We start from the raw sequence: 16510 nt of genomic DNA on the forward strand, positions 1-16510 counted from the left end.
GACTGGCTGGCGCTTAGAACGGCTGCTGTTCTAAGACACTGTTTGCCAAGTTATACTGGAGCCATATACTTAACATAATAGTCTAATCAACCTCACAGTTCAACACAGCCCAGCACAGTTTACAAAACTTTTAATTTCAATTGTTAAAAGCATGTGTGGCCTCAGTTGCAAGATAAACTAAAAACTAAAAAGTGTGTGTATATATGTATTGTCTACGTTTTCCTGATAGTAATGGTTGTAATGTTAAATTTACAGCAGTCATTGTTAAGGCAAATTCCCTTAAATATATTAAACAATTTTAAATTTGGCCTCTTGACTTTTTCCTCAGATCCTCAGATACCCACCCCCTTCCCCCTAGACAACACTGAAATCTAAAGCTGATTGAGGTGGCTTCCCATCTTAATTTCATGATATTGAGGATTAACTAACTAATACTGTCATGGCCTAAGCTGTGTGTCAGCCTGACTGTCATTTTTATCTAGGTGCTGATATAGTTGATATCAGTGCTGCAGTGTAGCAGATGAGCTGTATCTCCCTGCACTTGCCCTAGATGGAGAGTATGTAGATTTAAAACTACAACTAATTCAAATAGGGTCGGCTCTGAATGTATTTATTTTTCTGTTATGTCCAAAATGTAATTCAAACAAAGGGATCTAATGTTTCAAATACAAGCTATTACATTTAAAATCCATTGTTTATTAGCATCGGAAAGGCTGTGCTGCATGTAGAATTCTCGGCTTGGAACATGTCCTTGAATCGACCCCACTCAGATATTGACAAAAGCAGTTGGTTGACTCCACAAATCATCTGTTTCTTTGATAGTTAGTCCCTGTGTACTGTTATCGGTTTGATTAATTGCCTGAATAAATGCTAAGATAATGGGGTTAGAGGGAAGAATGGCTGTTCTGTAAATTAATTTAAAAATATTTTTTGGTCTGGATATATATTTTATAAACTGCTGTGTTTATATAAACTGTTCCATTAACAAGCACAGTTCTGTGAAGTTTGTGATCCTGGTGAGTTTCCAGATCTATTTTGGAGGACTGGACCGGTCACTTAACCCTGTCCACACTATGCCTTTTAAACCATATTAGTTGCCTTTTTTAACCGGCTTAAAAGTGCTAAATACGGTTAGCATCTACACTGTGCAGTGTTTTAATACATACTCGAGACTACCTCGGGGTAGTCTCAAGTCCGGTGGACGCTGTAATACCGAACTACGATTTTTGTGTATCCTCCAATATCCCAAAATGCTTTCTGATATGTTTTGTCATGTGGAAGTTACAGTACTCGGAACAGGCGCCTAAAGGAGTTGAGAACGACTATTAATAGCCATTTATGATCAAATGTCTACTTGCCTGCAAGAAGCAGGCTTTGAAAGAACATAACCAGTGTAGGACCCCATGCAAGGCTTGCCTATGGCGAGACCGTTGCTGCCTTCTCTGTCGCTGATGCCTTGTGTTTTTAAGAAACAAACCCGTAATGTTCATTCTAAGCAGCACTATGTCTTCCATATTTGCAAGACACTGCATGGTGGGATACTATCGTATTAATTTCCACAGTCCCTTGTGCTGCTAGGAACTGTAATCAAACTATTTCAGTAGTGTTTGTATGCATTAAGCCCGACTAAACATGAAATGTTACTTCAGTGTGGACCTTTGAGTATGGTTCTTGAGATTGGTTATGCAGTGTGGACAGGACCTAAGGCTACTTTAACACTTTAGGACGAGCAACTGGCTCATTAGTCAGAAGTATTATAAATTGTAATAAATTATTTTTTAATTGTTTGGGACAATAAACAATGTAAATATCAAAATATGCTGTAGAATAGTGTAGACGGGTGTGTTAACTCTTAAAGGGCTCTGTTTTATGTTCTGTTTACTTGTCTTGACTTGAGCACTTTGGGTGGGAAAGTGTTGTGCTGGCCAAAGACACTTTTCATTTGCTGTCCATGTGACTTACGGTTTTCTGGGAGTTTTGTCAGCTCTGTTTCTTTGACCTAAACTGATAAGATGGTCTTTTATGGTCTTTTAGAAGAGACCTGGGCCAGATTTATTCTTTAGATTTGACTGTGTTCCATTTGATAAATTATATACTGAACATTTTGATTTGTTGAGTGGGGTTTAACGATTTATGATTTTTTTGCAGGAGCCTTGAAGAGCTGTCTCCCAGCCCCCCTCCTCTGCACCCCTCCACACCCCAGTCCACGGATAGCCAGCCCACAGTGAACGAAGTCTCCACACCCAAGCGCAAGAAGGCGGAGCCCGAAGCCCTGCAGCCGCTACGGAGGTCGACGAGACACGCATCCGGAGGAGATCGCCTCTCCGAAAGCAGTGCCTCCCCACAGCCCAAGCGCCGTCATGCAGAGACCCCTGCTCCACTGCCAAAGCTGTTCCTACATTTAGACAAGAGTACGTAGGCAAGCTAAGAGCTTAATCCTGTTTGAAATGTAATGTAAGCGTGTGTCTTGTACGGTATTTACAGGAGACAAGATGTGACTTTTTAAATCGTGATTTTTTTTTTTAATTGAATATCGATCCAGTAATGATTGGGAAATCATAAAGTGTTGAGAATATGTATATACTGTGTACTTCACACAATTTTCAAGTACGACGGAAAATGTGTTAATATAATGTTTGCATGAGGCTTCTAATAGGACACTAGAGCAATTAACAGTTTGATCTCTAATTCTAAAATAGAATGCTGAATGCACTTGTGGCACATGTTTATCCCTGTTTAAAGAATGTCATTTATCATTGTTATTAACTCTGATTTTGATTTTTTTTTTTTTTTTTTTTTTTTTTCTGCAACAGAAGCTAAGCATGCAGAATTTAATGAAACACATCCTTGCATTCTGTACCACAAAAGGCATGGATATAAATTTGAATTGATTATACCTGTGTTTGGTTTTAGATCTAATTATTAGGCCTTCGTTTCACTGGATAAAGAAGACTGGAGGGGCCGTGGTGTGTTTTGTGCTCTGTAGGATTGTCCCGATGTACATTTTAATTGAAAGCCGTCGGGCAGTTTTTTCCCCCCCATGTCTCTCTTCAGAGACAAGTACTGTAGGGATTAGTGTATCCTTCAATTCTTTAGTTATGCAAGAAATTTGCCATAACCGTCAGTAAAGGACCACTGAAAATCCAGCTTCTTGTCATCCTTGGGCTTGATTAGGGTTTAATAAGGTTAAAGATTAAAACCCCATGGTACTGTATATAAAAAAGTCTATTTCTTCTGCATCTCTTTCTACATTGGATTGTACAAAGCCCTGAAGTCTGACCAACTTAAAGGATGTAGTTTGAGATGTATTTTAGCAACTTAAATGTATATTCTGTGTTTAAGCCATTCGGAGACACTTTCTGAAATGTAAATCTATGGCACAAAGTTTTGCATCACCCTATAGAATTAACAATTTTTGCATTATAGTCAGATGAAAACTGCTGAATAATGAGATGTTAACATATTAAATTACATACTGCTTTGTAGTTTTCTATATACGTAATGAAAAATTGAAATATAAAAATGTGACATGAAATACTCTACTACTATTCTGGGGACTGGTATATATATAAATTTCCAGGTGATGCAAACATTGTGGTTATAACTGTACATACCTACATGGAAAATGTATTTATTTAATCACTGGCAATACAGATGGGAAAGTGCCTGTACTTGCTTATGTACTTATGTATTTTGGAGTTTTACATATATTTTGAGAATTCGTTGTTCAGTTTTGATTGTGCAGAAGTTACTGAGAGTATTAGAATCTGTGGGTATAAAGAGGTGCTTGTCTGTCTCTCTTTGCATACAGTGTGTCCTCTCCTGCTTGTATTTGGGGCACTGCTTGTCCAATTGTGGTAAAACTTGGTTACAACATTCTTTAGCATAGTTATTGAGTACCAGCCTGTGGATTTACATTAGTCACTGTCAGTTAGTAATGTCACACTTGCCTTTTTACAGATACATGCTGAAGTGGATACTGGTCATGGTGATTTACTTTCTCATGATATGCAGAGTGCTATCTTTGTATGTGTAGTCATTCCTGCGGATGTACTGTATCTCAGGAACTTATTTTTCTTGCAGAAACTCCTGTTCACAGCGGCTCCTCTTCTCCTGTTACACTGACACCAAGCAAAGAGGGAAGCTCAGTGTTATCGGGACGGGAAGGGAGGAGAAATAATGAATTGAATGAGGTAAAGTGGGGAATAAAATGAGCTATAATTGTTTATTCGGTCATCTGAAAGTTGTTGTGCCTTTCTGCAATCACATTTAGCATCATCTGTGAATTCAGTATGTTGTGTACATAAGGTAAAGTGCTACTGCATTTGAAAACAGGTGGGGTGGGGTGAGGTGGTTCAACATATGAAAACTATAGAATAAAATAACTGACCTTGGATGAAAATATTATAAATGCAAAAAGACTTGCTGACTGTTTTTGTTCACGCAGAAATGTTTAGTCTGAAACTGGTTTGAACTGCTTTTTCATCCAGGGTGTACTTGTGTAGTCTTATTGGCACACTTTTTAATGCAGACACATTGGTTGAGATTTTATATATTTTAGGGATCCTCTCATATTTCCGGAGAGCAACTAGCAGACCAAGACTGGAGCGCCCTAAAATTCGCCATGCCTCGAATTCAAACTAGCTGAGATATATATGCTTTTAGTAATGGTGGTGTTTTGATAGTCTTAGTCCTGCACTATTTACAGTTATTTTGGTTTACCATGAGAAGAGGTAGCTTGGGGTATTCTTGTAGTCTTAAATTGATGTTGAATGGAAGTTTTGTTTTGTTTTTTTTCCCCTCCCTCCCTCTGTTTAGGTGCTGTGTTGGAAACTGACCCCTGACAATTATCCACAGAGTGATCAGCCTCCTCCTCCATCATACATGTATGGATCACAACATCTGCTCCGCCTCTTTGGTATGTGTGTGTGTGTATAAAATACATACTCTATTCCAAAAATCCCTGTAACCATGCTTGGAATCTCCCTGGACACTTGTAAAATCAATTTTACTATTAATGTGTTTTTCAGTTGTGATTGAGATACACAAATGCTTAAAAGGAATCAATTGAATTCTTAAAGGAGAGTAAAAAAATTCGGATAAAACACCGAAATTTTTTTATTTTATAATGTTTTAACTTTGTGTTACTACTTGTCAGCTGTTGACCTCAAATAGTGTGGGTTTGGAAAGGAAAAAAAAAAAAAACTAAACAAATGTTTGTTTTCAGTTAAGCTTCCGGAAATCCTGGGAAAGATGCACATTCCTGACAAAAATCTGAAGGCTTTAGTGAAGCATCTGGAGTTGTTCCTGAGGTAACATTTAACTTGTATTAATAACTATGACTTTACGGTCTCAGTAAAAATTAGCTATATCTACTCTTTACATTTCTATATCAGTCTAATCTGTCTGTCTATCTATCTATCTGTCTGTCCTGAGCAGTAGACGCTTGCCTTTAGTCAGTTTACAAGGGTGCACTACAGTTTCCATAATTAATTAAGATTCAGTTAAGCATTAGTATGGATGTTCAGTCTAATACGTTGTTAATCATAATCAATCTAGATTAATCACTCTGCAGTATGGTATTGTGCTTTGAATGATAATGTGACTTTAGTCTGTCTCAGCAAGAATATGTTGCTACACAATTTAATGGTATTACTCCCATGTATGGATATGATACAGTGTTGATGAGCAGTGCAGTACAGTAGCTTGTTCGCAAGTTGGTGTTTCAAATTAGAAATCCCAGGTTGAGGCTTCTGTTCTTAGTTAATTCTTAAGTCAAGATTCTGCCTATAGAAACAAAGTAACGTAACATTTTTCCGGAGCATTCCGGCTTGAGTACACGACTGGTTTATGGCAACGATGGTGAGCTCCTTTCTTGTAACGGTAAAGTAAACAGTTCTGTATTTTGGCATTTCTATTATGGGGGGAGGGGGCTAGCGGTAAATTTGTGTAAGTTTCCAACTGAAATCGTATTCAGGGATATTCGATTCGGTAATAGAAATACTATAAACTAAAAGGTTCAGAACTATAGATTGTGCGCGTCCCTTGTTGGTAGCTGCCAGTCTGTTTTTCATTCAACACTTTTCTTGACAGTTTATGTAGATTCGATATTCGGCCAAATCACAAAAACTTGGATTCAGTGCATCCCTAATTTCTTGTGCTATGGCTTGTGATTTTCTAGTGTTAAGCTGAAGAAAATAGCCAGTCATCCAGGCCTCGATGTTTTGAATACAAGCCGAGAGCTGGACCACAGCAGAGGGGCTTCCAGGTTCGAGTTTTAAGTAGAGCTGGGTGTCATCAACATAGGAATGAAAGATGGCGGTGGTGGTGAAGGCCAACCGTTCTGCATTAGTTGTTTTTCTCTGTAAAATCAGTTTCATCCGAATCGGAGACAATGACTCAAATCACTATTTGCTGTGGTCATTTCTAATGCAGTACCTCAGCTAATAAGCTTCACAGTTATGCTTTCCTATTAAATTTGTAATTAGGCCTATAATTTGAGACCAACTAAAATAAATAAAATGCCTCTGTACACTAGTTGTATGTTTAATTCCAGGAAGGGAACTATGCATTATTATTTATTTATTTATTTATTTATTTATTTTTATATATAGGAGAAAGGAAAATGATGTGCTTTGTGGGCAAAGCTGTGGTATAGCCAAATACTGCATTTCTAAAAATATACAGATAAGTGGGACAGCATCACCAGTGGAGCTTGATTTGATTTTCCGAGTCTTTTTTTTTTTTTTAACCTTCCTAGCGGCAACTTGCAGTGTCGGAATTAAAAAGGGATCGAAGAGCAGCGTTATGTTTTGATGTTTTAGTTTTATAACACAATAAGAACACGGTCCACCAGGCAATGAAACACAACAGGACATTGTAAACATATCTGTCTGCTAGACCAAACCACAGTCTTGCCTGCCTGATTTAGTTATGCTTCAATATGCAATTTTTCAGTTGTAATTTTGTTATTTATTTATTTAGTTGGCTTAGCGAACTCATTATTTTTCTAATAATGTTACTTCACATATTAACAATACAGATTGTGTTATGTATTTATTTTTGCCCTTTTGGAGCATATCAGATTTTTACAATGGGGTTTATATAATGTAAACCTACATATATATATATTATATATATATATATATGTATATGTGTGTGTGTGTATATATATATATATATATATATATATATATATATATATATATATATATATATATATATATATATTATATATATATATATCATATATACTATTATATACCGTCTTATGTCCCATGACGCTTTCTCCCTGAGTCTTATTGGAGAGGGACTTCAGGGCTGTGTTGTGTTGAAGACAGCCCTCAGGAATAGACTGGCAAGTGACAGACGGAATCCCCTCCCTATCATAAGAGTCAAGGGACCTCACTGGAAGGAGTTTGATTGTGGGAAGGCCCTGGCAAAATTCAGAAATGTAAAGGAAAGAAGGATCTTCTGCACAACAGCTGAAAAAAAGTGACTTGTGTAATTTAGGGACACATTGTTTCTACCTATTTTTTTTTTTTTTGACTGACTGACTGAATTTTAAATTATATTGTGAATTTTGTTTTTAGATTGTTATTTTGTATTGTTCTTCAGAAACACAAGGTCAGTAAAGTGTTGGTTTGTATAAAAAATACTGTGGTTGTGTTGAATTCGAAATCATAAAACATATTGACCCCTCAATAGAAAATGCCCCCCTAAAATTTTGGTAAATTTGGTAATCAGTAAGTCCTGGAGCAAACGCTACATTTAAAAAAAAAAAAACCTGTTAACTAGCCTCTTGTGTGATTTGTCTGGTTGGTCCATCTGGTAAAATGACAAGCTGTAAGTGAAGTAATTTCTGAATTTCTTTTTTAACAAAGTCAAGTTCAAATTTGCTACAGGTAGTGGTCCTGAAATGGCTCGGCATGTACAACCCCAGCCTTCCAGCTGAAAGACTGGTTTTGCCCCAGCTGTTTGTCAAAATGATCATTGGCCACTTTCACCCATGTAGGGAGAAAAGAAAAAAGGAGATTAAAAGACTAATCTAATCTATGCTTGTCCATTCTTGTTATGGCTGTTCATGTATTCTGACTGCTGTACTGTTCTGAAATAAAGTGAACATGCCTGTGTCGCCACTAGTCTATGCTAAAACAATGTTATAGACAAGTGGTTTTCAACCTTGGTCCTGGGGACCCACTGTGTCTGCTGGCTTTCATTCCAACTGAGTTGTCAATTATTAACTAGACCGTTAATTGAAATTATAATTGACTTAATTAGACCTTTTTAATAATTTTAAGCTATTAAACATTTGCAGAGATCAAGTTACTTATAAAATGTTTTAACTAACTTGAAATATGCAACTGTTCAAGAGCTGAAAACAATTAAAGGTCTAATTAAGGTAATTATCAGTTCAAGTAAGAGCCTAGTTAAGTCATTGAGAGCTCGGTTGGAATGAAAGCCAGCAGACACAGTGGATCCTCTGGACCGGGGTTGAAAACCACTGGCAGACTCTGGTGTGGTGTAGCTCTGGGACAGTGAGAATATTCTAAAGGGGTTGCATTTCCTTTTTAAAATATTTATAATTTTTTTTATTGCCTCAACCCTAACACCCAGCCACAGATAGATTTATCTTCTGTTCATCCTCCTCTCTTACCTGTCATGATTTCTCCTCTTTTTTTCTTTCTACGCTCCCATCACACAGTTTACTGCTTGACCACCTTGACGCTCTTCCAGTTGCCCCTCATGCTCTCTTCTCTTTCTCTCCTCTCATCATTGCTGATGTCTCCGGCTTACTGTTCAAATCAAGTACTGCCACGTGCCCCCCTGGACCTCTTGCTGACTAATCATGTCCGTCTCTATGCTTCTTGCTTCTTCCATTCTGCACACACTCAACCTCTCCCTAGACTCAGGCTTGGTTCCTGTTGTCCTTAAGCTTGCCCGAGTTACACCGGTACTCAAAAAACCCTCCCTCAACCTGGCTGTCTTATCTAATTTCTGTTCTACCTCCAGTCTCCCTTTTCTGTCCAAAACTCTTGAAAGGGTTGTAGCTAGTCAGCTGATGAGACATCTCACGTACAAAAATCTGCTTGAATCTCTGCAGTCTGGTATCCGGCCACATTGAAGTACTGAAACTCCCCTGCTCTGGATTGTAAATGATCTCCTGATGAATACTGGTGCTGCTGCTCTCTCTGTGCTTGTCGTCCTTGACCTAATAGTTGCTTTTGACACAATAGATCATGACATTCTTCTTGACTGCCTTCAGAAGTTCTCTGGAACCTGTCTGTCCTGGATTTCCTCTTAATTCTCCAGACGCATGCAGTCTGTTTTCTATGCTGGATGCAGTGGTGTCGCAAACACAGTCAGTTGTGGTGTCCCTCAAGGGTCTGTCCTTGTGCCTCTTCTCTTCAACATCTACATGCTTCCCTTGGGTCACCTCATCCGCCATCTTTCATTCCTATGTTGATGACACCCAGCTCTACTTAAAACTCGAACCTGGAAGCCCCTCTGCTGTGGTCCAGCACACAGATCCCGAGTACCTGCTCAACCTGCTGACCCGCTGTGTCCCTTCCCGCAAGAAGGGGTCATCCGCTCTGGTCTAATTGTTATCTCCCACACTTTGAGAATTCTCGTTTTAGCTTCATTGCTCCAACTCTGGAACTCTCCCTGCTTTGGTGTGTGATGCTCCCACTGTTGCTCACTTTAAATCAATTCTCAAGGCCCACTTGTTCTCTCTCGATTGCCATGCTCTTTAACCCTGATATCTGTTACTATCTGTTGTGTTGTTGCTACTTTTTTTTTCTCTCCTGCATCCACAATGTTTTAGAATTCTTTTTACATCTTAGCCTTGTATTTAATGTATTATGCATTGTTTTTCACTGTATTTCATGTATTATGCTTTTTTATGTTTGGTGTGTTTTTTTTTTTTTTTTTTTTGCCACGGTCTTGTAAATCGCTTTGTGATGGTGGTCCACTATGAAAGGAGCTATATAAAATATTTATATAATGCCAACCAGATTTACATTGAAACTATTTTCTGACTTTGTGGATGTGCGCTTAGTATGCATATGAAGTGTTTCAGGGTATGGTGCATCAGACTGAAAGTTACTGGCATAAAAATGAAAGGGAAAGCAAATGACCTTGAATTGATTTCATTTAATGGGATTACGTATTCTTTTTAGCAGATCAAAGGTTAGTATATTTTCAAAATTATCATCCACCTGTATGCATGCGTGAATTCGATTTGAGTGAATTTCCACTCTGATGTTAGGCGGGCGTTTGGCGATTTCTGCCTATGGAGAGCTCTGCTCTGAGCGTTCTGTAATGCTCATGATCTTTGCAGTTTTCAACTCGTTACATAATTGAGTACTAATCAGTAAAGCACAATCTTTCTGCATTCATGGTTAACACTGACCCAAACACAGGTGTGCATGAAGCCCTTTATTTAATATACATTGATAAAAACGACTGTATTTTCTGGTTGCGCTCCAATGAGGGCATTTGTATTTTACACAGGAAAGAAGTCTTAGAGGCTTTTGGACACATGTTGGATTATAACTTTTGGATTTCTTATGAGGTAAAATTAAGAGCAAAGCAACAAGAAATGTAGTACAATTGAAGTAACTGATTTAACTGTGCCACCTGGGCTAGTATAAAACTTTAACTTTTATGTGCATGACTTATTTGACTTAAACATTATTTAGTAAAGGCTAATTGTTTACAGTGTACCATTTATTTTTAGGACAGCTCAGGTATTTTTTTACCACTGTACCTCAGCTTTCTAAAAAATGAACTGTTTTCTTAAATAATATAAAGCCCATATTTCATACCAGCATTTTAGTAATTTTATTTCAGATCATGTCACGTTTAAGTGCTCCTTCTTTTAATGTTAGTTTTCAAACATATTCGGAAGACCAAAAGTCAGTTCTAACGGAATTTCGCTAGTGGCCAGTTCAAATTCCCTTCCAAATCACAACGTGACGGGGACTGTGCAATACAGCGCAAACATGAAGCACTTGGTCCTTACGTTTGCTTTTTTACCGAGTTTCCTCAAAATCAGGGCCCGTAGAAAACAACTACTTTATCAGTAGACAGGTGTGGTTTGTTTATTTTTTTGTATGTGAAAAATCATTACAGATGTGCTTAAATATTTTTAAAGCATTAAGAATGGGTTTAGCCAAGATAATGTGTGTGTCTGTATAATATATATGTGTGTATGTCATTATATAAGCCAATTTAATGGTTAACCAAGATGATGTTGTGATCTGTATATAATATATGTGTGTATTATATATAATATCTGATACTGACTTTCACACGACACATTCTGGAACTGTCACCAGTGGTGGACAGCAAATGCTACATTCTGCAGTTTGCAATGTTGTCATGACTGGAAGAGTTTTTTGAGCTCTTCAGAGTTGCAAACAGAGTACGTTTTATGAATCACCTGCAGAAGCGAACTAAAAACCTGTGTTGATTTTTTTATTTGATTTTTTTTTTTTTCAGGTTTTTGGCAGAGTTCCATGAGGATTTCTTTCCCGAATCTGCATATGTATCTGCGTCAGAGGCCCACTACAGTATGAAACACCCACGAGCGATCTACTGATTCAGAAATCAATAATGGAAACGGATCGGAACTTTTCACTTAATGCACGATACATTACAGCTTTTTTGCCCTGTCGCTAACAGCTGAAGCATTAGAGGACTTTGAACGACCTTCATAAAGCCTAGTACCTTTATAACAAACTGCTGCTTGGAAGTGATATACAGTGGTGAAGACTGGAACCACATTTAATCTTTTGTCGTTTCTCTGTTGCACTGCATCCTTTTTTGTATGAGCCTTGCATTGACATTTTAATGCTAAATGACTGCATTCCTCTTCCTGGTGTAGCTGTTCAGTTTTGTTTTTGGGCAGAAAATGTGGACAAGCATTACTGTAAATATGCTGTTCATTATGTAATGTTTCTGTGGCAGTTTGAAGTTGTTTTAAATACAGTTCCATGGAATAGAACCACTTGTTCGTAATGGTTTAATGTAAAGAAACTATTTCACTTTCAATAGGAACTTGAATATAATATGAAAAAAAATCTTGTTTCAGAAGTATGTTTCTTTCTTAAATAAACTCTCCTTCACATTGGTTGTTTACAGTACAACATCTCTTCTGTTAAAAACAAGCAAGAGTCACAATTAGTGACTTCTAGTATGTGAGTAAGTAACACTACAGGGCAAGTACTTCTTGATTGCATAACTGGCCCTTTTTATTTCTCTAAAATATTTGCGTGTATTGTTAGAACTAATATGTCTATAAAATGGTTGGACATGGCTGGTCTGTGATGTTGCCCTATTGCATCAGTGCTGTTTTTCAGACTCGTTGAAATGCTTTGCTCTTGTTGCAGCTCTGCTGAGCACATGGAAGACAACACTTCACATGAGAAGTGAGTGCATGAGATACAGAATATAGAGCAGCAGAGAGGCTCTGGTAACAGAATAATACATACATGATAAATGCAGCTGTGCCGGTTACATGCAATGTATTTTGGTATGTACTTGGTATGCTTGTAGCTGGTACGACATTATTGCGAAAATTGTATGATTTATTTTTTTTTCTTTTACCTGTCTGTAATAGGATGAGGTCCTTGCTGAAACTGACTAATTGTCTGCATCCACAAGGAGCAGGGTTGTTGCTGTGTTTATTTATTATTGTTGTTGTTGTTGTTAATACCATTATAAAACATGGTGAACGATAGTTTTGGTGTTTTAGTCTTGTACACAGTTGAGGTACAATAAGATAATGCCTGTGTATAAGATTGAACTGCTAACCTGTTTTTAAAAACAAACTCTGCCACCAGTACAGGGACAAAACAATGTCAATATCAAAACAAACAGCAATGGCTGCAGGTTAAGTTTTATCTACAGAAGACGAGGAGAAATTTGTGGAACAGCAGAATACAAGTACTCTTAGAAAATAATAAGCAACAGAAATTTAGTAAGAAATTATGTCAGACACATGCCCAAAGCAGAGGCTCTTGAGTGACAAGGAAATCATCCAACTGCACTCTCCAAAAAAAGCCAAGAAACTTTTCTACTTAAATTCTTTTGTAATAATATATGTAGTGTCCCCCCACCCAAAAAGATGTTAATAAAGTAAAAATAATAATGACGTTTAAAATGAATTGTTAATTATTTTTTTTTTTAATTATATTTTCTGGTGGTGTTCTTAACACTACTTCAGTTGTTAAATAGTGCTAGTTCTAACATTTCTGTCTGGTATGTCACCACATATATCATCATCTCTGGCTTCTGGAGACATTGATGAATCACTCGAGCTAGCGCTCTTATTATTTCTATGTTGCCATTAACTCTCGATATAATTACAGCCTCATTATGCACAGCACAGTTGGGTATTATAATAATAATAATAATAATAATAATAATAATAATAATAATAATAATAATAATATTACCTCCACCTCAAGTAGCTGTTTCTCTGGATGAATCCATACTGGACCCCTTAAGGTGGGGTCCAGAATTCTACATGGACTCTCTGCAGTGTTGGTGGTAATTCGCTATAGCACAGTACAGTACCTCAATGTTAGCTCCAATTTAAAAAAAAAAAAAAAAAAAAAAAAAAAAAAAAAGTGCTGTTGTAGAAATTGGATGTAGAGATCAATATGGTAATCCTTTATTTATTCCAAGCAAACATTTAGTGCTGTCATCTTGGCATTTTAAACAATGACTGTTTAATCTGCCACAGACAACAAGAATACAGTCAATCTTCGATTTTTATGTGAAGATTCAATTTAGTGTTGCAGCATTGTAGTAAGTAACAGCCAAATCTTATTTTATCTACAGATTATGTAAACAATCAAGTGTGCAGTACAACTATGGCCAAATGTTTTGCATCACCTTATAGAATTAACACATTTTGCGTCAAATGAAACCTGTTGAATAATGTTACGTTAACATACTGAATTACATACCAAAACATTCTCATAAAATTCTAGAGGATGCAACATTTTTAGCCGTAGCGTTTATAGTCTAACAAAACATTTATTGCGATAAAATAAAAAATCTAAACACAAGAGATGGCTCATAGTATGCATTTTACTTTTACTTTTTTTTTTTTCTCTCTCTCTAACTGAACCATTGAAATTGTATTTTCTGGTTGGTACCTGTAGACAATAACTTTTGTATTGTTTATGCAGCCTTATATCTTCATTGTCATTAATGTGGGGTGTGAAACTAATGCACTGTAAAAGTGTAGTCCAGGAAACCTGATATGCTTTTAATGCAAGGAGTTCTGCACTTGTCTCTTTCCTGAGTGCATCTGTAGCATCATCAAGCAAGTGGTTGAAGAAGCCACAACATCATTCCTATTTTTGAATGAATAGCTATCTGGTTAAGTAAGGGTCAGAAACCTGTTTCTACAGTGCTACATCTAGTGTACTTCTGTTATAGAAATACAGTCGCAGACAAGTGTTGGCTCCCTCTGCTTATTATACTAGAATTCAAGATAAGATTAAGGACAAGCATTTAGACAATGTTAACCACTTTTTAATAAATCAAAAAGCAAAATATACAATTTCTAGTAATTAACAATTACTCTTAAGAAACAAAAATGCATTTCATTTAAGTATTCATTCATGACTAAAGTATTGTCACACCTGCTTTAGTATTTTGTGTCCTCCTTTTGCTTTATTATAGCTTTCAGATGTTTATTCTCACTCTTAACCAGTATGTTACATCTTGTTTGTGAAATCTTATTTCCTTCAGCTCAGACAGATGGGATACACAATGCTTGGCTGCAGCTTTTTTCTAGTGTGTTTCTATTGGATTGAAGGCCATTCCAGAACTTTTATCTTTTTGTTTTCTTTAGAATATTAAAACCATCACATGGAAGTTGGGTCTTTTTAAATTTACCAGATGTGTCCTCTGCAATGTCCAAAGTATAAAATAAATAAGAAACTAATGAGACAAATGTTTTAGCTAGTGCCTTCATTCGTGTAATGCTACGAGTTTTACCTTGTCTATGATGAAGTGTTTTTGAAGTTCTGGATTCATGTCACCTATTTAAAAATATGAATGTGTTGTACCTCACAGTATTGATTTATGCAAATGAAAACCATGTATTTTACACTAAGTATTCAGGTATTTAGTAATATATTAAGTGTTCTCCCTTTTAGTTACCATCGTAGAGCTGTTACGCCAAGATAGACAATCCATTCTCTCTAAAAGGTTAATGAATGTTACCAGCCTTCACAGGAAGCCAGAAAACGTACATGTTTGCCTGTTAAGTCACCATTTGTTTTGGCCCTGTATAACTATTTCTATTAATCCCGAGTAGTTTATATAAATTATTTTCTAAATATATTTAAATAGGGGTTTTATCCTGAACAATGTAGGAGCACTATCTTGTAAGTACCCTTTCCAATGTTTGCTTTCAAACTAAGAGACCTCCTTTTCTAGTGATCTAAGTTCATTTGGTTTGATTTGCATCCTGCTGTGATTATCACTGTCAAAGGTTTCACATATAGCTCCAAAAGGAACCGAACCGCACTGCAATCCGCATCAAACAATCAAACGAACTAGGTGTGAAAGGCCACCAAGAGTCTGAGACTTCTTGACACACCAACACCAGAACCATATACTGTTTAAATAGGGCCAGCAAACACACTTTCACAGTACATCAAGCTTTTTCAACTGACCTGGGAAGACAGGAAACTGCACAATAAAAACTGCACAATAAGGGCCAATACACCTTACATATTTATGGATGTGATACTGATACTTTAACACTGATCAGCTCTTTTATACTGTCATTTCTTCTTGACAACGTTCTAGCGTGGCTGTGGTAACTATTCAGTGTGTGAGACGATAGTTATGCCAATGGCAATTCTCTACCTGTAATCGAAACTGCTACTGGTTGTGATTTTTATTTTTATTTTTTATTTTATCGGGTTATACTGTAGCTTCTAATATAAGAAACTGTTATGAGATTAAAACAATATAGCTAATTGCATTCGTAGATAAATACATTCAAATTTAAAATATCTTGCAATACTCTCCTGCATTACATGCCAATGCATTGATTTAAGCCTTGGGTACAAATTGTACAAATTAAATTAACTATTCTTTGCACACATCTGCTTCAGTTGAAGGCCTACGCACAGTTCCAGCATCACACTTTCATTTGATTACCGCAATAATGTGTGCAGGCCAGTGGTTATCTTTCCTTCAGGATAGTGCATGGCCCCATGTGCTTCTTAGAAATATGTGCTGTTTAAATGTAGCTAGACTTAGTTTTTATATAATTTATCTTAGTCATTTCCAGGGAATTTAACTAGTTTACAGTGAGAATTGTATGTCTGACCTATAGTTGTGTCATTTGACAATTAATATACTGCATGCTGTATGTGCAAAGCCATCCAGATGTCTTGGTGAACTAAAACAGTGTTATATAATGCAAATAAATATTATGAGATTTAAAGCAAATCCAATTAGAGTATCTGAT

At 36.7% G+C, this 16510-nt stretch overlaps 1 protein-coding gene across 2 annotated transcripts in view; it reads left to right on the plus strand.

Moving 5' to 3' along the window:
• The window catches only part of LOC121327840 (male-specific lethal 3 homolog), a 33545-nt gene extending 19173 nt beyond the window's left edge, over nt 1-14372 (plus strand). For both annotated transcript variants that reach the window (XM_041272089.1, XM_041272090.1), the window contains 5 exons: nt 2149-2411; nt 4084-4193; nt 4819-4918; nt 5228-5312; nt 11506-14372. In XM_041272089.1, coding sequence (XP_041128023.1) covers nt 2149-2411; nt 4084-4193; nt 4819-4918; nt 5228-5312; nt 11506-11605 — 658 coding nt within the window. In that variant the 3' untranslated portion in view covers nt 11606-14372. The remainder of the gene's footprint in view (nt 1-2148; nt 2412-4083; nt 4194-4818; nt 4919-5227; nt 5313-11505) is intronic.
• Nucleotides 14373-16510: the final 2138 nt, after the last annotated feature.

This window comes from Polyodon spathula, chromosome 15 (assembly GCF_017654505.1).
Source record: "Polyodon spathula isolate WHYD16114869_AA chromosome 15, ASM1765450v1, whole genome shotgun sequence".
Lineage (NCBI taxonomy): Eukaryota > Metazoa > Chordata > Actinopteri > Acipenseriformes > Polyodontidae > Polyodon > Polyodon spathula.